This window comes from Halictus rubicundus, chromosome 2 (assembly GCF_050948215.1).
Source record: "Halictus rubicundus isolate RS-2024b chromosome 2, iyHalRubi1_principal, whole genome shotgun sequence".
Taxonomy (NCBI): domain Eukaryota; kingdom Metazoa; phylum Arthropoda; class Insecta; order Hymenoptera; family Halictidae; genus Halictus; species Halictus rubicundus.
Genome location: NC_135150.1, coordinates 29,000,792 through 29,022,447, shown reverse-complemented (window position 1 = coordinate 29,022,447; position 21,656 = coordinate 29,000,792). Strand labels below are relative to the sequence as shown.

General features: G+C 56.9%; 2 protein-coding genes across 2 annotated transcripts; both read left to right on the top strand.

Moving 5' to 3' along the window:
- Positions 1-1,204: 1,204 nt before the first annotated feature.
- On the top strand, positions 1,205-19,534 carry LOC143352161 (uncharacterized). Its single transcript, XM_076784482.1, has 6 exons — positions 1,205-1,890; positions 16,026-16,267; positions 16,367-16,656; positions 17,392-17,564; positions 17,644-17,911; positions 17,978-19,534. The coding sequence occupies exons 2-6, from the start codon at positions 16,053-16,055 to the stop codon at positions 18,430-18,432; spliced, it is 1,401 nt and encodes a 466-aa protein (XP_076640597.1). The 5' UTR covers positions 1,205-1,890; positions 16,026-16,052; the 3' UTR covers positions 18,433-19,534.
- Positions 19,390-21,627, top strand: Hr83 (nuclear hormone receptor 83; the record flags this gene model as incomplete). Its single annotated transcript, XM_076803714.1, has 5 exons — positions 19,390-19,936; positions 20,027-20,122; positions 20,480-20,713; positions 20,827-21,129; positions 21,272-21,627. Coding segments are annotated over 5 exons (1,416 nt in total), but the record flags the coding sequence as incomplete, so codon positions are not given.
- Between the last annotated feature and the right edge of the window lie 29 nt (positions 21,628-21,656).

Genomic DNA, 21,656 nt, shown 5'->3' with positions numbered 1-21,656 from the left:
CGGGCGATAGTTGACCGGAGAAACGTTCTGGAAAGGGATGCACGGAAAATGGAAAGAGAGAAGGAGAGAACAGCGAACTCGAACGCAGGGGAAAGAAAAGGGGATGGGAAAGAAACGGCAGAAGGTCCGAGGGCTAGGAGTCCCCATGGATACGAACTTCCGGTGTTACGATAGCTATCGACTGGCAGGGGTTCTTACCTGTCACGCTATGCCTGTTTTTCCGATAGGGGACTCGGCGAGTGACGCAAAACGCGCGCGTGCTTCGTGCTTTGTCGCGTTCCACGCGGCCCGAATCGTTTTCGCGGTCGACGTCCGACGCGACGCGCGACGTCCCTATGCCTCGACGCCGCGAAGCTTCGACGCGATCAGGGTATCGTCCAAGGACGTCGTTCGTCCGGGATCTCGCGAGACGTCGCAAACTTGCAATCCGGAAGATGTCGAAGAATCGCGGTATCCAGCGACGCTGTTCGCGATCGATCGGGTCGAACGTTACGGGGGTTGTTAGAGGATTCGGCAGTGACTCGACGCGACTCGACGCGACGGCACGGTGGCATGGGTGGATCCGAACGGTTGGTACACGGTGGAGCAAAAGAGGAGAAATATCGTAGAAAAGTTTCGAGGGACCAGCGAAACGTTGGGGAAGCGAACGCGGAACGCTGAACGCTGGACGCGGAACGCGGAACGCGGCGCCCTTTGCGGCCGTGGGTGTCGAAGCTCCGCCCGCCGAGCCGGTCGCCCCGCGCTGTGCACCGCCTCGGACCGCCCAATCGAGCCACGGTCCCCATTCCTACCTTCTCGGGAACCTTTTCGGCCGTCTTCCTCGCTCCCATGGGACTCTGATCGGACCGTGGCCGCGGCCACCGCACCGGCTCGATGCAGTCGCGGCGTTCCGTCGACGGTAGCTTGCGAGCCGTTGCCTCGGTCCGTGGCCGTACCCGTAGCCGTTCGCCTCTGGATCGGATCCGAGCCTTTCTGTCTCTCGCCTCCGCCTCCGCCTCCGCCTCCGCCTCCTCCTCCGCCTTTGGCAGCGCCACCGCCTTCCGCGATTGCCTCCGCCTCCGCCTCCGCGTTCACGAGCGACTCCATCGTCTGCCTCCTCTCGCTACCTCTCGACTCCTCTCTCCCCCTCTCGGCCCCTCTCGCCCCACCGGCGCCGGTCGAACCCAGACCAGCCGGAGAGGTGACTGTCCAGGGCAGTTTCGAAGCCGCAGTCACCGGTTGCACCGCGTTCGAGAAGTAACCTCGCTCGGTTCGGCCCGCACCCTCGCGCTTTCTCTTCCTCTCTCCGTTTCTCCGCCTTTCCTTTTTCCATAGTGCGCTCTCGCGCGTCGCATTCTCCGTTCCAGTAATCGGCGAATGTGCGCGATTCTCTTAGAGACATTTGCGAAATCGGCCGCGTTTCGTCCGCGTCCGACCTTTCGAAGCGCCGCGCCGCGACCACACCGCCTCGGCCCGTTCGACGACTGCGACTACGATTAAGACCACGACTACCACGAGTAGAAGGATACGTCGGGTGATGCGGTGAAGTGACGAAAATCAGTGCGTCCCGCGAACGTTCGGGCCAAGATTAGTGAGCGCATCGGGGGATGTCCGGTATTGTCGGCGCCGCGGATCAACCGTCCGGACGGTAAAACGACCGTCCGTCTTTTCCGTACGAAAAGATTTCGCGCACAAGGTTGTCGCCAGCGTACGCGACGAAACGCCAAAGCTCGAACCAAACCAAAGTCGATCGCTGTCGCGAGTGAACGAACAGTGAAATCCAAAAAGTGGAGGAGTCCGCCGTCGAATTCAACGTAGAACGATCTCTCTCTTCTGGATCGACCAGAGGAACACCGAGTACAGGCAGCTCGCGCAAACCATTGGATGCTCGGTATCGACGATCGATCGCGCGTAAGTACATACGAGCGTATTTTATGTTCGCGAACAGCTCGAGAATCGGAAAATTTCAGAAACGGAGAACTCGCGTTGGAAGTTCTTGTCGCGTCGGGTCGCGTCGCGTCGCACCGTGTTTGTAAAGAACGGAGCGTCGTTAACCGGCAAACGACGGTGGCGGTCGGTCGATGATGCGCAGACACAGAGGGGCGATTGCGAGCCATTCGTTGAAAGAATACGGGTCGTTATCTGAGCATTCGGAAACTCTGTACTCGGTACTCGGTACTTTGTACTCGGTTATCGTTACGAATTAACGCGAGATAACGTTAACGACCTTTGGAGGTAGGTCGTGCGTGCGAAACGCGTGGAACCGTGCTGTTCCTTCTCGTCGCCGATGCCGATGCCGATGCCGATGCCAATTCCAATTCCGACGCCAACGTCGGCGTCGATATCGGCATCGACAACGATTCGTCCGCTATCTACGTCAAAGTGTCGTGTTTCGACGTCGTTTCTTCGAATCTCGTCAAAGAGAAATCGGGAAGGAAGCTTTTCTCGTTTCGTGCAACGGGAACGTGAAAACGACGATCGCGTCGCGTTTTCTTGCTCGTCGAGTTTTCTCCTGGTTTTCACGCGTGTAAACGAATCCTTTGAAAACACGCGAATCAAAATCACCGACCGTCGCGATGTCGGGGTAAAGTTTGCGTCGGGCAAACGCTGAAAGGGCAAACTAGAAAAATTGCTCGCGAGTCGAGTATCGGAGAAACTGGTAAAACAGTTTTGGACGGGGGGGTCTGACTGCGAACGCGCGCGAGGACTCTTAAACGGATACGAAGCAACCGCGATAACGTATCGCGCGAGCCACTCGATACGAATAAGTTCCGGTTCTGGACGTTAAGCGTGCGCGACTTTTTCGCCCGCGCGGCGTTCACTCGCAGAAAAGCCGTTTTCGGTGATTAAAACGGACAGAGAATTAGAAAATCTGAGAAGGAAAGTTCCGGGCGTCGCGCCGCGTCGCGTCGAATAACATCGACCGCTCGTAGACGATGCGCGCCCGCTTCCATAAGCGTCGCTCTTGAAATTGTATCGTGCCACTCGAGAAAACCAGCACGGCACGTTGCCGCAAAGGGGCCGAATCTCGAGAGGTTTTTCATCGAAGATCCGGCCGGCTCTGTTATGTTCTGCTCTGCTCTGCTCTGCTCGGCTCTGCTCTAGTCGTCGCAACAAGACCAGACACTGAGCCGAGGGAAACGATGCGGTACCGACGCGGAGCGGCGCGGCGCGGCGCGGCGCGGCGACAGAGACGGCAAAGACGGCGCGGCAAAGACAGCGACGGCGGCTGTGACTGTGGCTGCGGCCGTGGCGGCGTCATCCTACGAGAACGCCCGTCCGGTTTTTAGGCCTAATTGGTTGTCGCCAGGCGCCTCGTCTTGTTCTCAGGGAAAGCGTGTCCCTCTTCGTTGCCACGATGCTTTGACTTTTTTCTTCTTGCCAGGCTTTTGGGACGCGTTCCAGTAAATACCTGCGATTCGTTTCGTACTACGAACGAACCGCCAAGGTGCATAGAGCAACCGAGAGGAGCAGCGTGCGTTCGTTCGCGATGCGTTGTCGTGCGAAACGCGCGTGTTTGATGTGACGCGACGCGAGTTGCGACATACGCGCGATCATTCGGTAGAGGTACCGTCGCTTTACGCGTCGCAACGAAACACGACGCGACGCGACGTTCGTGAAGCGAGCGTGTAGTCGGTAAGCGCAGGTCGCGTTTAATTTACCGTAATAGCGATTTCGCGTATCGGACAGATATTTTTATTGGCGTTCGCTTTCGGTACGATACGCATTTATCGAATGTCGTGTTTATCGAGCATCGTAAAACGATCGTTAATGCTTTTACGAATCGATAACGATCGCCACGGGTTCTCGTAATAATGACGTTGCCACGCTGTCTGCCGTCGAATCGATAAGATCTGAAACGATCTCTCGGCTCGTTCGAGATCACAAATAGGAGGAGCCGCGTAATTTATCACGCGAGTTTTCGGCTCGATCCGTGGACGGGCCACGACGATTCTCTAAACTCGGAGGTGGACTCGGCTCGTTCGGAAATGTCCGTGTCTCGACCTCTGTTATCCCACCTCGGCGGATCGGATAAATATACGCGAAACAGTCTAGGCGTCGGACCGCTTCGCGCCGGACCACTGCCGTCGCTCTGTGGCTGCTTCGAGGCGAAACGATTCGATTCGACTCGACTCGGCTCTACCATCGAGTTTGTACCGCAAATGTGATCGCGTACTTGTAACTTTCGCGATCCTACGCGGCCGAGAAAATAAAGCGCCGCCTAAAACGCGGACGCGTTTCACGGGACTCGGTCACGGATAGCAACGATAAGCAAGGGTGTGCCGAGAGAGAAACGATCGAGCGAGATAATCCTGATCGGTCGAGCGAACGCGAACCCGAACCCGAACCCGAACCCGAACACGAACTCGAACCCGCACGAAAATCCAATAAAATCGTATAGAGCGATCGAGGCGGCGAGTTTGCGCGCGTCGGCCAAAGACCCGTTACATCGGAGGACGAGGTAATTAATTTAAGCTGCGAACGCCTCGCCACTAGGCCAATGCAAACACCTTCTTTGCGCGAATGCTGGCGTGCTCGCGCGCACCCACTCGCATACACGATGTACACGGTGCAGGCGTACACACGCGCACGCACGCACACAGCCAGCCGAGTGCTCGGGTGTGCTGCATAGCGACTCCCGAGATCCGCGCGCGATCCTTCCTTAGCTCGTTCTCGTCGGCCGCGCCGCGACTCGATTCGAAAACTTGCTAGTCGTCGCGCCCATTCTCGCGCGTCAATGCCTCGACAATTTCCTCTTGGATCTACGACGTAACGAACCTTGGAGCGTACGAGCACGCGTCTGCCGAAAACGAAGCCGAGCGTCCACGATTCGAGACGGGAGGTAAAACGAGAAGAAACGGAGACGAAGAAACCGCGACGGGTCTGCGCGCGATACCGCTGCGACTCGACTCGACTCGATCGGGGAACGTTTCGTCGGTTATCTCTCACGAATAATCGAGAGCGGAGGCAAATAGTTGCGAGCGGTACGAGAGTCGCGTCGGGCTGTCTCGTCCGGGAACGAAACGACGGGTAACAGATTAAAAATCCGGGAGCCGAGGAGAGTCTGGTTTAACGAACCTACCGACGACGTATCGCGGCGTTAATTACCGGCAAGGGGTCTGACCAAATGCGCGCGGCACGGCTACGACGACGACGCGAAACGGAGCCGAGCGGAGCGCACCTCGCCTATCTGGGAGCACCGAGCGGGCCGACCTCGTCGCCAAGGCAGATGCATTAATCGAGCCGGCTTAAATTATAGCCAGCCGCTAATTGCGCTCTTCTTCTCGGGCTGTCCGGCCGCGGGAGACGCGAGCGAGAGCAAGAGCGCCAAGGGAGCAAGAGCAAGAGCGCCCAAGGCATTTCCCCTGCTCGCCGATTACAAGCACCATTAAGTCCCATCGCGAATCGTCTCTTGCAAAACGATCGATCGGCGTTTCGTTTCGTTTCGTTCGTTTCGTTTCGTTTCGTTTCATTTCGTTCCGTTTCGTTCGGTTCCATTCTGTCCTGTACTATCCTGGAAAAGTTGCAACAGCAAAATCGCGAGGCGGATACGATCGTAGGAATTTTTGTGGATTCTTGCGAGAACGAAACGCGACAACAAAGCGCAAACGCAACAAGGAAAACGCGACGACCGGAAGAGAAGCGCGGACGGGGAGAATCATCCATCGTCTCGTCCACCTTTCCCTCGTCTTTCTTCTCTTTCGCTCTCGAGTTTAGCGATAGTTTAAATCAGTCGGTGGAAATTACGATACGATAAAACACGTATCGGTTTGCATACCAGAGATATCGCGAACACGCGAACGAACGCGATGCGCATTTGCCCGTAGAGTGGACGTTTATATCGCACCCGCGCCGCGCAGCTCCGTTCCGTCCGCGTGTTCTGGCACGATTCGTAGGCGCTCGAAGAGCGCGAACGTCGGGTCGCGTTGCTACGAAAAACGGTCGAATCGATCGAAAGCACCGAATCGACGCACGGTCGCGACCCGGCCAAAGGATTTTTGCTACGCGGCAGGACCGGCCGCGAGTCGCGTCGCGTCGCGTCGCGTCGCGTTACGTCGCGTGCCTAGCTTCGATACATCGGGATTGCGTAACCAGATTAACGGTAAAATCGGCCTTGGTCGGCCGAGTGTAGACACCGAACGAGCGTACGGCCGACCGATCCAGTCGGGATTTCAGAAAAATTGACACGCGACGAACTCCAGGCAGGATTAGCTTTTCCTTTTCGCGTACGTTGGGCAAGCGCGTGGAAGCGATTCGGAAGAGTCGCGTCGTTGACGTTGGTGTTGTCGTAGTCGTGGTCGGTGTCGTTTTCCCGACTACTCGATCCAAAGTTGAGAAACGGTGGAGTGGATGGTTTCGCGCGGACTGCCTCGATTCGAGAATATCGTAGAAGACCGATAAAATCGCGGTCGTATCTAGCCGGTACAATAATCGTAATGTCTCGGTCTGCTACAGGCAATTCCGGTCCGGCCCGATCCGGTCCGGTTCGGTTGGATTCGAGCTCGAGTTCGAGTCCGAGTTCGAGTTCGAATAGATGCAACGCATCTTTATCGTTAATTGGACGATAAAGGGAAAGGTATAGTCGCGTCGTCCGCAAAGATCTTCTTGCTCGGGCTATGCCGACGATTTATTCCCCTCGAGCGGAGCTATACCGCGCGATCGGTATACGCGCCAAGGTCCGGAGCTTGACCGGTTTCGATCCAGATATCTCCGGGCTCGATTTCGGTCTCGGACTCGAAAAGAATTCCGGATATGGCGCTCGCCACGCTTTCAACGTCTCGTCTACCGTCGCGGAAAACGTACGGTAGACTGTATGCGAGAATCTTTCCGTTTTTTGGCTAAACGCGCGCCAGCACGGCTCGGTCGCGACCACGGCTGGCTGCATGGCGACCGATTTAACACGGACACGAGCAATGCACCAACGCGCAAGTAAATACGGCCAAGTAAAAATGCGGTCTTTCGTTAAAACGGCCAGCCATGGTCGTGGTCGGGTCGTGCCAGCTTGGGGTTCAGCTTAAAGCGGGGAACGAACGCGAGAATGCCGTCGCTGTCCGGAGTACGTCAAACTCGAACGCGTATTTGCGTTTGCGTGTTTGCGAGTTTACGCGTAAACAAGAGTAACGAGCAACGCGTCAAAACCGATACGCGTACCCGACGACGCGGCGTTGCGCGGCGCGGCGCGGCGCAGCGCACCGATCCCCTATCCTATATTATGCCCTTAATCCTGGTAGTATCTTAATTATCAAATTTATCGAACGGAGAGCCGATCCTCGAAACGAGCTGGAATTATAATCCTGAGAAACTCGAAGCGATACGGTCACGCGCGACTGAGCGAAGGAACGGTCGCGGTTGCGGGCGCGGGCGCGGGCGCGGGCGCAGACGCGGATGCGAACGCGAGCAGAGCGCTGGCAGAACGGCGCGTTCTCAAAGTTAATTGGAAAACAAACAGAAAATTAACGCGAACCCGGCAGCGAATCCTTCCAGTCGGCCGTTACTCACGATTTATCGTAACTCGTTCGAGTCCGGTCGGTGACCGGTTTATATCCGAGATCGGTGGACGATGCGCGCGAGCGAGCGCGCGCGAGAGACCTGCCCGTTCGACGATCGACGATCGACGATCAAAAATCTTCGATCCGCGCGAAACCGTTCGCGCCCGAGTTCGTGTTCGCGTCCGATCCCGAAGAACAGGAAGTTTCTCCCTTTTTCACCTGGAACGAAGAAACCAGTTTGATTCGCCAGAAAAAATGGTGAATTATCGCGTAATCGCGAATACGTTTAACCCGTTAACGCATCGGCGTTAATCGATCATTTTCTTTTGCTCCGTTCCTTTGGTTTTTCGTTTCTCCTGCCACGCGGAACTCGCACTCGTATTCGTATTCGTATTCGTATTCGTATTCGTATTCGTATTTGCGTACACCGGTAGTCGTGCTCTCGAGAGTCGAGACAGGCCGAACGCGGATATTCGGGCTTTAAAAATCGAAACTCGCAACCGGTTGGACGGCGAAAATCTTCCCGACCGTTAATCTTGATTTATGATAACCGCGACCGCGATCTCCTCGGAGACCGACCGGATAATTGGATCGCGCGAGCGTCCCATGCGTGTCTCCGCGTTGCTACCGGTCCCACGGCCACGGCCCGGAATCGATCTTTTTTCCGTCGGAACTCGAAGCTTTCCTCTTCGTTTCGGGGATGGTTTCGAGGCGAGTTCTGTCGCCCCACGACCGATTCGGTCTGTCTTCGTCGCGTCGTACCGTCGAACGTTGCGATTCCCGGATACACACGGATACACCCGGATAGACCCGGATGCACCGTGCGAACGATACAGAACCGGTCCAAAGAGCGCGCGCTGCGCCGCCCGAATAACAAACTCGGTTAATTGCCGAGCGATCGATTTCCCCCTCCTCGCGTCTTTTATAGAACCCGACCGGAAAATCGAACGCCGTCGCTGGAAGTTGGCTCGTCGCAGTCGCCAAATCGGCTGGAATCGTTCGTTTCGCTCCGCGCGCGCGCGCGCGCGCGCCCGCAACGAAGACGGAAAAAAGTTTTGCGCGAACGCGGCCCGGAAAAATTGTCAACCTCTTTTAAGGGAACTTTAACGCCGCGGTAAGAGCATATTATGCGGCCGTTCGACCGGCTAGCCGGCTGGCCGGCTGGACGGCTGGACGGCTGAACGGCTGAACGGCTGGACGAGCGGCTGGTCGCGAGAGACTGTGTGCGTCGTGTGTCCATGAAGTCGCGTACGCGAATCGAATCGGATCGGTCGAGCGTGTTGGTGGTGATCGAGCGCCCGAGAGGAGTATAGAGACAACGGCCTGCCGATACACCGACCGTGCTTCTCAACCGACGCGACGCGACGCAACGAGAGAAGACGCGACGCGATGCAACCCGATTCGACTCGATCTATCTAGCCACCACCGGTCTCCTCTCTCTGTCTCTCTATTTCTCTCTCTTTCTCTCCCCCACCTCCTCTCTCTCTCTCTCCCTCTCTCTCTCTCTCTCTCTCTCCCTCTCTCTCTCTCTCTCTCTCTCCCTCTCTCTCTCTCTCTCTCTCTCTCTCTCTCTCTCTCTCTCTCCACGCAAACGCGTCGCGCAACAACATACTCCTTCGCGAATCGATTCGGCTGAAAGGATTCCGACCGGCAAGGAGACCGGCGGATTCCTTTTCAAATTGAAACAACGTTCGCGCATGGTTGGGAACGGCTGGCAGCGGCCAACGGATACCTTGTTCCCGAAGGAAGTGGACAGGAAAAGGAATCGCGGAGGGACACGGGAGACGACAAGGCGCGGCGAGGTTTATATTATAATTACGCGGATTCTCGGTCCCGACAACAGGCTACGGGCTACGGGCTACGGGCAACGGGCAACGGTCGACCGACAGTTTGGCATACTGGCGAAAAAGACCAAGGAAAGAGAACAAGAATCCTCTGGCGGAGGTTTCTGCGTTTCCGCGAATCGCCGGGACTTTCGAAAAGGCGCGCGCGAGAATTCGGGGATGCGTCTCGTTTTCGGCAGTCGATCGAGTTTGACGACAAAGTCGAGTCCGATGGTCGGGGTTCGGTCGATTAGCGATCGCGACGACGACGGTGGAGTCGCCGCCGCCGTACCGTCGAACCGTCGAGCCGTCGAGCCGTCGAGCCGTCGAGCCGTGAAACGAACCGAGACCCGGTGGAATGGGGCGTCGAGAGCCCATAAACCGACGACCCCCTGCCTGCTATCGAAGAGGTCTGGCTTGATGGGGGAACTAATGACGAGATGGCTCGCTATAATGGACAGTTAGAGTCGACTGGCCGGCCGGCTGGCTGGATGGCCGAGCGAGCCGTCGCGCCACGCCGCATCGCTCGACCGTAATAGATTCGGGGTTGAACCGAGAAACCGCAATGGAGGGTCTGCGTAAAATGGCGGACAAGCCTTTTACGGATCGTATTGCGCTTCGACCTTGCGTCCTACGGTCTACGATCCGCCGTTCACGATCGGCCTTAACGAGCTCTCGAAGTAGAGATCGCGATCCTGTCCGTTGGTAATACGGTCTCGCGCATCCCCGAGAACAGAGAAAGAGGGACGACGCCGCGTTGCGGTTGCGTTGCTCGCAGGCCAGGAAGAATCGACCGAGCCACCGAGAATCCGGGAAAAGGCGAAAGATATCCTCCGAAAGATAAGGTAAATGGGGGATGCGTCGAAAGCGTACTCTCCCAACTACCACGTATACCTGGACTGGACGACTCGGCCCACGAGGGTACGACCGTACGAGTGGCGCGAGGCCGGACAACGCGCCGACAGCGGACGACAACCTTATTGGAAAGTCGTGTTCGACGTTAAAACCGGAAAAACGGAAGTCGAGCCGAGAACCCGGCACAGCTCGGGACAGCCCGTAAGGTTCGCTCGAGTCGAACGAGTCGACGCGTTCGAGATGTTTCTCGATGAAACTACGACTCGCGTAGCGTTGGTTTCGCACAGCGACGCGATTACACCGGAAGCGGTGGTAGCCGTTATAGCGGTTTCGAACGATTATTGGGTTTTTCTATTGGTCCGATGAATCGGTAGCCCTACACCTCCGCGCGAACCAGACACGGTCAGTTGTATGCCCGTAACCGCGAAGCGGGAGCTTTTCTCTCGACGCTCGAGGCTGGATACATAAATCTCCTTTAGAGTCCAGTGAATAGCGGGAGTACGGGAACGAGAGAAGTTGTACGCGGTTGGCTTCCCGCTCGGCAAACACGCCGGGAAAAATTGGCGAATCTACGAGGCTCGCCACTCTATGATTCATAAATATTTAAGACGCGACAAATGGTCGCTCTTGTCTGTTATCAACGGTACCCGCATACCCGCGCGTTAACCAGAGTTCAACTTTGCCTTCCGTGTTCTTTACCGCTTGGCCGCTTGGCCGCTTCGTCGGCTCGCCGCTTCGATGTACGAAGCGACGGGACGCGATCGCGCCACCAAAAACGACCCCACGATTTCAATTTTTACATGTAGTCGGGTCGCGGTGCGTAGCGTCGTCGATGGAGAATCGATCGATCGATCGCGGAGAAGCGCTACTCCTTCAGAGTCGAGTGTTTCTCTGTTTTTTCTTGGTTTTCGTTTCAGCGCTCTAGTCGCCGTTCTCGGTTGCGAGCAGCCGTACCGGTTGCTCGAAGTAGGCGTAAGTAGGCAAACCGGGTGTCACGAATCGTACTCGTTTTTCATTGGTCCCATTTTCTCGATTTTCTGGACGAATCCAGCAACGCGAGAAAGGAGACGATCGTCTCGGGATCGGCCGCGAAGGATCCGGTGCGCGTACGAACACGGATCGTCCACCGGCGCGCGGCTAGGAAAGATCTCGCACCGTCGCGAGTCGAGAATCGCGCGATCGAACGGGCAGCAACGGGTTGCGAGTTCCAACGAGTCGGCGTGGGAACGCGGGCGCACGGTTCGAGAGGAGAGAACCAACTTGGATTCGACCTAATCCGGACACGACGCTCGCTTCTCCGCGTGTCGCTCGTTTCTCGACGCGAGCAACAGAGAAGGAGCGGCGCGGCACGGCGCGGCACGGTGCGGCGAGCCAAGACGTGGCGAGGCGAGGCGTACGTTGCACGCGTGCACGAACGCGAACGCGAACGCGAATCAACGCGCATACATATGGATGCGCGTACGGTCGTCGGTTGCGATACTTACGAGCTCGCCGCGTTATTCCGTATGCGCGATTGAGATCTCGTTTAGTCTGGCCGCGCGGAAACTCGAACGCGCCAGTGTGAACGCAAAAGCGGACGCGAACGCAAACGCAAACGCGCGCGTTAAACCAGCAGCTTCTCGGTCGGCTCCCGCGAACACCTCGCGGACTGGTTCCGTGTTGAAACGTTGCCCGGTAGAGTACCTACCTACCGAACCCGAGAAACCATGTACCGGTGAATAATAATTGGACGATAAGATGTCGCGTTTGGATTGCAGTCGCGACCGCGGTGGAAGCGGCAACGCACGGAAATTAACGCGCCCGCCGTCTTCTCCCACCGCCCTACCGCCTACGATATCGGATCCCTCCATCTCGAGATCTCGACATCCGCCACGATTTCTTCTTTCTTCTCTCTTCCGCCGCGAAGAGTCGCGCGATGCCAATAGAGTGCGAAGGAAAGGCAAATTACCCGACTTTTTCAAAAGATTCGATACAACCGTCCTCGTCGCTCGTTCGATGCGCCGCGCGTGCATTTTGAAAAACTATTCCTGAAATTTCCTACGCAACCCCTATTCTCTTCCCTCTCCCTCTCCCTCTCTCTCTCTCTCTCTCTCTCTCTCCTTCTCTTTCGCTTTCTCGAGTATCGCAACGTACCTACCGCCGTAGGTTAACCTAGGTACCGCCTAGATCAAAATCTGCATCGAAAAAGCAAAAACGTTGTTCGTAGAACGCACCGGAAACCGATAGCCGCGTTTGCTTTTGGGAGAAACGGCATTGGACAACGGGTCGTCCCGTATCGACGCGGTTTCGTCGCGTAAGCTTCTGGTAACAGCTTACGGCGCGCACGATCGCGTTCCGGATGCGGTTATCTGTCCATCCGGAGCATCCCCGTTTGCGACATTTTCACCGACGCGTTCGAAATTTATTACCGGATTCGACGGTGCTAGCGGGATGACACGAGACGAAGCGACGCGACAACGATGTTCACTGCGGAACAGTAAAAAGTAAAGACATTGCGATAAAGCTAAAGGCGCGTAGAGGCGCGGCGTGGCGCGGCGCGGTGGCGCAAATCGTTCGACGCTCGCTCGCTCAGTTGCGTTTCGCGGCTGTTTCACGGGTTAACGCGTACGCGACGCGAATGCGACGCGTCTGAAATCTCTATTACAAATCGTCGAAACTTTACCGAAAACGTGTAAGCGAACGTCCACGTGGCAGCGAAGGATCGGACCGGCAGAAATCCTTGTCGCACAGGTTCGAGCGTCCGTACTTGTTTGTCTTTTCTTTCTTCGCGTGTTCGCTCTCGTGCTGCGCGAACCACCGAGTTCCGTTGCTCCGTATTTCTTCGTTTATTCGGCTCCTCGCCTAGCGCCTTGTTCGGACACTCGGTTACATCGTTTCGCCTATACGCCAAGACCGAGGCGTCTAGCTTGCCGTGGCGTAAACGCGAATAAATTTCGTTCGCAAGGATATGCGCCAACGTTCGAGCGTATCGGCTGCGCGATACGAGGCGAAAGGTTTCTTAGCAGCAGCCGTCGCGTCGCGTCGACGGGACCAACGGAACGAGCCAAAAGAGTCGACAAACTCGAGTGAATAACCGTGAATGAAGTGTTTCGGTGGAACGGTGAAAGGGGCGTGAGAGGCGCGTGCCGAAACTGGACCGGCCCGCAATTTCCGAGGAATCTTATCTCTCGTTTGCATCTTCGGTATCGGGTTACAGGCGGAAAGAAACCTTCGCACCGAAACCGATCCGGAGCTTCTTCCTGTCTACGGTCCGAGACCCTACCTCTGTCTCTCTCCGAGGCACGCACCCCTCTTTCTCCCTCTTTCTCTATCTCTCTCTCTCTCTCTCTCTCTCTCTCTCTCTCTCTCTCCCACTCTTTTGGGTCCACGAGTTAGTGGCAGCGGGACGAGGTCGAAGATGCGGCAAAGATACGTATCGAAAATCCGAAATTGATGAGACGAATAAAACGGGACGAATCGGATGAAAAAAGTTGAAAAGATTTATCGGTTCGATCGGTACCGCGAGACTGCCGCGGAAAGATATCGCGCTCGTCCCGACGCTGTCGACTGTCGACTGTCGCGAGACTCGTCGTCGACCAAGCCGGAACTCGTCCGACGCGTAACCGAGGACAACTTATAGAGCGGCGTCACGCGATTTCCACTCGAGTCGGGTGAGTCGGGTTCGCGATAACCGACAACGAACGATCGCGCGCTCTTTTACGGTACCGACGATCGATCGCGTTCGAAGCGCGAATCGTCATGCTCGTTTTCCGTCCGATCGCGATGCGTTTTACATCCGTTGTAATGGTCGCGAGTAGAAAGTCGCGCGTCGCGTCGCGTCGCGACGGACCGACGAACGTTCGAGGGCACGCTCGCGAACCCGCAGCTCACAGAGGAATAGAGTCGCCGACCGAAAGAAGAAGAAACACGAAGGGACCGCGTGTACGCGACCGCGTTCGTGTTCGTGTTCGTGTCCGCGTCCGTGTCGGTGGCCGTAGTCTTGACTGTGTGCGCGCGTCGTCCGAGCGAGCCTACAAGGAAACCCTTCTACGCGGTCGGCGCCGTGGCGCCTCGGAATCGAGCAATCGTCCAGCACCGACACCACCGGCGCGCGGCGCGCGGCGCGTTTTAACCGTCGTCGATCGAAATGCTTCCCATCGGAACATCGCCGCGCTCGTCCGTCGTCCCCCGAACCCGTCCATCGTCCCCCGAACCCGTCCATCCTTCTCTGTCGAAAGGCAAAGTCGTTCTCGTCGAGACGAAAACTCCTGGAACCACGAGGACGGGAAGCGCCTCGTAAAAGACCGAAAGAAACTCGTCCGGGCCAGTTTCGAACAGAACCGGTAGAAGTCCGAAGCAATTAATTAGGCTCGTAGAGAATCGGTACTCTTGTTTCGCCTCTCGTCTCTCGTCTACGGTCACCCGTCTCCCGCCTCTCGTCGCGCATCTCGCGTCACAAGTCTCGCGCGTCTTGTTCCTGTCTCTCGCGTCGCCGCGCTCGGAGCCAGCCGAACCTGTATAGGAGAGAGAGAGAGAGAGAGAGAGAGAGAGAGAGAGAGAATGAGGGAGAGAGAGAGAGAGAGATCAGTCGAATCAACGAAAAAAGGGTGTCCAAAGACCAAAAACGTTATTTCCATTAACGATTCCCCTATCGAGAGGTCGCTCCTCTACCCCGTTTATCCTCGTTAATCGACGAACAGAGAGTCGCGTTTAAAATGTCACGCGTTGCGTCGGCTCGTCGATCGCCAAATGAAAAGTTTTCCCAACTTTACGCTGCCGAACGGAGATTCAAACTCGTCTTTGAAATCTTTCCTCTTGCTTTCTGCACGATAATTTCTTAACGATCGCGAACTTTGAGTGCTTCTCTTGTTGCGCCATCATCGAGAGAGGGTGACAGAGAAAGAGGAAAGACCTCGACTTTTCGCGATTCAAAGAAGAGGAGAAACAAACGACAGAGCGCGAGACCGAAACGCAGAGGTCTAGCTGGCGCCAGATGCTCGTTTGGTTTCGGCGCCGCAGTTCCAGCACCAAAACACGATTACTCTTCCAACCGGTTCCTATCGAAGAACTCCTCTCGGCCGTCGCTCGAATCTTTTGCTTCGCCGTGTCGCGCGCGCGAGCGCACACGCGGGCACCTCGCGAAAATGTACTCTGTATCTATATGGAATTTTTTTGTCCCGAGAATGTAGCCGCGAAAACGTTCGATTCCGTAGCGACGAGGAAACGTCGCACGCAAAGGGGAAGAAACGAGACACGCGGTCCCGCGGTGACGCCCGAGTCGGTTCGCGTTACGGATTTGTTTGCTCGGAATCGATCCGTCGCGTCGCGTCGCGATAGAGACGACTCTAGGTATGGCAAACGCGGTGGCGGCGACGGCGACGGCGACGGCGACGGCGGCGGTGACACCGCAGCTCGGGACCGGGACGCGGTTGTCCGCGACAGCGGCGTAGCTTTGGTCCCGCCTACACGGATCTTATTCGTGGCCGCGATGGCCGCTATCCCGTATCTCTGATTCTACGCTCGAAGCCAAGTCGCGCCTCGAAGGTGGAGACGCGTCTGCGCGCTCTGTCTCGCTCTTTTCCGTCTTTGTTCGTTCGCCGTCGCCCCTTTCGTCCATTCTCGTTTCCCTTCTTCGTCGTTTACCAGCACCCTTTTCCTCGATGAGACGAGTCTCTCTCTTCCTCTTTCTCCGTGATTCGAACTTGGAACGTATTCCGAGAAGCGGCAGCCGCGAGGACAACCGCCCTTCTTCGAACCGATGGCGAACCCGGTCGTATCGTCTCGTCTCGTTTCGTCTGTTCAGCCGCGTCCACGAATTCCGATTTCGATTTTCGCGACTCGCAAACAGCTCGGTCGATGTGTTGCGCGTAACCATACATTTGCCATTTGTTCGAAACAGATGCGGCGGTTTTAGTTCTCGGGGAGGATGTTCCACGGGGGCGGAAGCGGTGGATACGGTGGCGCCAGTTCCGACTACCAACAGCAGTCCCAGCAACAGCAGCAGCAACACGGGCAGCAACTCCAAGCGCCGGTGTACGTGCCCTCGTCGCGGCCGACCATTCCATCGGCAGCGACGGCGGCAGCGGCCGCGGCCGCGGCGGCTCAGTATCATTCGTTCCCCGGTTCCGGTTCACCCGCCTGGTAAGTTGTCGAAACTCGGGAGCGAGTCGCGCGGAAACCGCGCGGATCGAGGTAACCGAAGGTTTCTCGTTGCATCGTTCGATCGTGTTTCTTCGAAAGGGAGAAGACGGCGGCCTCCTGGCAGCATGGAGTGGAGACGTACGCGGCTCATCACGCGCTCGCCGGACACGCGAGCGGATCCGCGTCGGCCGCCGCTGCCGCGGCCGCGGCCGCTGCCATGGGTCCTCATTCGGGGCACGCGCACCCGCACGCGGCGCATCCGCACACCGGGCATCCGCACTCGAGCCTCGCCGCAGCCGCGGCCGCGCCCTTTTACGCCCAAAACGTCGCCATGATGTCGTCGTGGCGCGCGTACGACGGGGCAGGATTTCAACGGGCATCGCCTTACGGTTCGTATCCATCGTTTCGAATATGCATACCGTGTCTCGGTGCGTTTCGTCGAGATCGAGTCGGTCGAACCGCCAGACGCGCTACCAACCAGCCTGCCGCTTATCCGCCGAGTCGAATGCTTACCTACGTGCCCACCTATCCTATCCTATCCTATCCTATCCACCCACTTACTTGCCCCTTTCCGTACCCATTTATCCGACGCTCGCCCTTCCCGTGTTCGGGCACCCCTATCGCGGAGATCGTTTCGTAGAGCTTGCGCTCGAAAGCGCGGGTGGAACAGATAAAGAAGAGAGATCGAGCGAGACATTAACCAGACTACGTACCACGCACGGTGGAAAAGCTGCCGCGATCGTTGTACGGTAAAAAAAGCTCCTTTCCTGGTCGACGAACGCATCGCCGCCGCGCGGTGGGCCATCTGCGACGGATAAGCGATAGCGGCTTCTTTGAGACAAACTCTCTCTCTCTCTCTCTCTCTCTCTCTCTCGCGGTCGAGTGGTCGGTTGGTCGATTCGCCGTGTATCGAGCTCGCTACTCGCTCTTGGCCGCGATCGCGATCGCGATCGAGATCCTAATCCTTCGAATTCGTCTTTCAAGCTTTTCTTTGACCTAACCGGGAACAAGCGTGTTGGCCGGTGGTGATGGTTCCGCGCGTTCTCGCGATCGACCGATCAACGCGAAATCGCAAAGCCTAGCCAGCGGATGGATCGTCGAACGCGTTGTTCGTTCTGTTTCAGACACCGCGATGGACTTTCAATTCGGCGAGGGTCGCGAGTGCGTCAACTGCGGCGCCATATCGACGCCGCTTTGGAGAAGAGACGGCACCGGGCATTATCTGTGCAACGCGTGCGGACTGTACCACAAGATGAACGGGATGAACAGACCGCTGATCAAGCCCTCCAAGAGATTGGTAAGTCCGAGTCGCGTTCCATCGAAACGTTCTTCGTTCTTCGCCCGATCGATCGGTCGAACGACAGTCGACGTTTCAGACCGCGACCAGACGACTGGGACTCTGCTGTACGAACTGCGGGACCAGAACCACCACCCTCTGGAGGCGCAACAACGAGGGCGAGCCCGTCTGCAACGCTTGCGGCCTCTATTTTAAGCTGCACGGAGTGAACAGGCCGCTGGCTATGCGAAAGGACGGTATACAGACGCGAAAACGAAAGCCGAAAAAGACGCCTGAGCCAAACGTCAGATCATCCGCCGGAGAACACGAGACCGCAACGGTTTCTACGGCCTCCTCTCCTTCCACGGGTAAGAATATCTGCTCTCGACTTTTATACGAAACAGCCACCACCGGCCTATTCGCGTGGTCCGCAGAACTGAAGGCTAGCCAGCAACAGCAGCAGCAGCAACAGCAACAACAACAACAACAGCAGCAGCAGCAGCAGCAGCAGCAGCAGCAACAACAACAACAACAACAACAGCAGCAGCAGCAGCAACACCAACAACAGCAGCAATCGCAGCAGCAGCAGCAACAACATCAAATCGACGGAACGAAATCGAGCGGCGGAGCCTCGAGTTCGAGCGACAGACCGGTGTACTTGGGACATACATCTTTGCTGGCGACTGGTAGCGTCGCAACCGTCAAGACGGAACCGCGAAGTTGCGACGGCATCGTGGGTCAGCCTTACTCCTCGTATTACCAACATCCTCATCAACTCGGCGTCTCAACCGGCGAGCATCAACAACAAACCTACTACGGGAGTCAAGAAACGCCCTATCATCATCAGCATCACGTGACCGCGGCTGCCAAGTTGCTCGCGTCCTCGTAACTCGAGCCCCGTTTTCCCGAAGAAGTCGCAACAAACGCTTCACGCCGAAAACGGAATTGCAACGAGATTTCGCGAGCGTCGCTTGCGAATTGGCGGGCGTTTCATTTGTCCTATGCTTGTTCCTTCGTAATCTCGCGATTCATTCATTTACCGTTACTCATAGTATGCGCGCGAAAGCCACTGGTTTGAATTAGTTGTAAATAATTGGGTGGCACAGGCGCTTGGCCGCGCTGCCACTTTCATCCCGCGATTCGCTCGGAACGTCGCAAAATCCGGAACACGGAACACGGCAAACGAGGATCTTTGCGACTGGCGAAACCGAATTTCGCGAATTTCGAATCGTTACCGAAAGCGGTTCACGCGCGCGCGCGCGCGCGCGTCGTTGTTTCTCTCGATTCCGTGGAATAAATTCGTTTCGTCCGTTCGTTCGTCTTGCCGTCTCTCGGGCCGTGCGTACGCGCTTCCATCGTCGGTGCGACGAGAATCGTTCGAATCGACCGACCGGTTCTCTCTGTACAGTTCCTGTATAATTAATTTTCGGACGCGCAATAAAGAGCAAAGCTTTCGTTCTCACCGCTCGTCACGAATCGCAACGTACGCTTCGATCGCACTCGAGTCGCAGGGTGGTCGAGTGGTCGGGAAAGAGAGAGATACATGGATAGATAGATAGATAGATGGATAGAGAGACACAGAGAGAGTGAGAGAGAGAGAGCGAGGGAGAGGGAGAGAGCGGTCGTGTCGCCGAGTCGACGATTCGACGAGCGATCGGCCTCGGCCTCGGCCTCGCCGGTGCTCGACAAATATTGTCTTTTCGCGATCTAACGATCGGAGTGACACTCGCACGCGTCAAATTCACTCCCCTACCTGTCCGTCCGTCCGTCCGGCTGCCTGTCATCTCCGTCCTCGCTCCCCTCTACGGCAGGAACGCAGCAACCACCGTCTTTCCGTCGATAAACCAAACCACCCTCGCGTCGGTCGCAGTTTCCGTGGTTCGGTCGTGAACGCGACAGCGCAACGTCGCGGCCTCTGACACCGGTTCGCCTTCGAATCGGCCGACTCTCCTCGTCCTCGTCTCGCCTCGTCTCGCCTCGCCTCGCCTCTCCGCTCCGCTCCGCTCCGCTCCGTCACCGCTTCGACCGGTCCACCGGTCGACCCTCGGCCTCGGCCATCTTCGTTCGCCGCGCGATCGCATTTTTCGGTATCCGCTTAGGTCCGCGATTCGAGTTCCAAGGCTCGACCGAATTATGGGTAAGTGGTTGTCTCGTAAGATTCTCGAATACGCGTGGTACGTTCGAGCGGCCGCGAGGCCGATCTCGTCGACGAGACTGGAACGTTTTTCGAACGATTCTTCACGTCGAAACAGGAAGAACGCTGCCCACCCCGGTGATCTGCAAAATCTGCGGAGACCGCTCCTACGGAAAGCATTACGGCGTCTACTGTTGCGACGGGTGCTCGTGCTTCTTCAAGCGATCCGTGCGTCGCGGCGCGCTCTTCACCTGCATAGGTTCGGATCCCTGCCCTAATCTACTATTCGTTCGGTGACTCGATTCGATTGGTGTTGCGACGCGTCCTGAATTCTCGGTTCACGTTACAGCGGGCACGGGAACCTGCACCGTCGACAAAGCCAGACGGAATTGGTGTCCGCACTGCCGCCTGCACAAATGTTTCGCCGTCGGCATGAACGCAGCAGGTAAGAATCGCCTCAATTTTCCGTTTTCCGAGTCCGTGGTTTTTCCGACATTCTCCATCCTGCTCTCGTCGAGATTCTCGATCGAAACCGTACGTCGAGGGAGCATTCGACTCTCCCCGATGCTTGCCGATCGAAAAGACCGCACGCGCTTCTCTGTTCGCCGGCCAGCCGAGTCTAACCAGCCCTAACGAGCCGTAACGATATGCAAACAATACCCCGTCTATTCTCCCTTCTCTCTGCCGTGATTCGCGAGCGCGTCGCGTCGCGTCGCGTCGCGTCTTCTTGTCTCCTGCCTTCGTGACCGCGAAACGCGTCGATCGAAATCACGGAACAAAGGAAAATTTTCGTTTTTCGTAGCGGTTCAAGAAGAACGAGGACCACGAGTCCGTAACAAGACATCGATCGTCGAAGCCGACGCGAACGTCTCGTGGAGTTTACCGACGATCGACCGTCTCGCGTCGTCGTGTTTCTCGAGGTCTCATCTGCCGACGATCCTCGGCACCGGCTGCGGAACCGGCGCCGCTGCAACCGCCGTCTTTCCCTACTCCTCTATCTCGCATTCTGTTCGAGCAACCAGGATTTCCGCAACGGGTAATCGAGTCTGAGTCGAGATCGAGTCGGATCCGGATACGAATTCGGATCCGATCGCGTCGACGACCGCTCGGCTGACCCGCCGACCCGTTCGGCCGCTCTGTTGATTGCAGGGCCGACCGCGACGATGCGATACGAGATCGCCGCGGAAATATTTCTAGCGACGGTGCGAGCCGCCCGCAGACATCGAGAGTTTTCGACGCTCGAGCCCACCGAACAGAACAGGATTCTACAGAGAGGATGGGCAGCGGCGTTCGCTCTCCGAGCGGCGACTTGGCCGATCGACCTTTCGGCCTTTCGAAACCGAGCCGTCTCCGCGTACGACCCTCTGGCCACCGCCCGATCCTCGGTCACCAAGTTGCGCCTCGATTCCATCGAAATCTCGATATTGGAAACTTTGGTTCTCTGTCGGCCCGGTAAAATTGCACAAATTTCAACCTACTTACCACAGTCTTCTACCTTCCTTCCTTCCTTCCCTCGCTCTTTCCTACCTTGCCGATGTGTTCTCGCGAATCTTCCGGTTCTCAAGTTCTTGTTCTTTTTCTTCGCGAAATGTAGAGATCGCCGAAACCGCAACCGGCAATCGTCTGGCGACCCGAGCGACGGACACGGCGGTGGAAGCTCTCGTTCGACATCTGGACGAACGAACCGAGCCGCGCTCCTCCAGGTTGGCCAGGATCATGCTGATTTTGCCCGTTCTGACGGCTTGTTGCCCCCGGGATTTAGCCGGCGAGCTTTTCGCCCCCATCATCGGAGACGCGGATCTCGAAAGGGTGATCGAGTCTGTGCGCTGACCGTCCCGTCGCGTCCCGTCGCGTCCTTTCCCATCCCGTCTGATCTCGCTTTTTCAAATTCAGTATCGCGAGACGAAATATCTAGTCACGGTAAGGTAGACCCTAAACTTACATCTTCGTTTACCCCTGAACCGTCGGTTCCCTCCCAA

Bases quoted from the DNA above. Each gene is read 5' to 3' on its own strand.
- LOC143352161 (XM_076784482.1), top strand. From the start codon at position 16,053: ATGTTCCACGGGGGCGGAAGCGGTGGATACGGTGGCGCCAGTTCCGAC. The intron at 16,657-17,391 runs GTTCGTATCCAT...GTTCTGTTTCAG, and splicing joins TCAACGGGCATCGCCTTACG to ACACCGCGATGGACTTTCAA. The intron at 17,565-17,643 runs GTAAGTCCGAGT...TCGACGTTTCAG, and splicing joins TCAAGCCCTCCAAGAGATTG to ACCGCGACCAGACGACTGGG.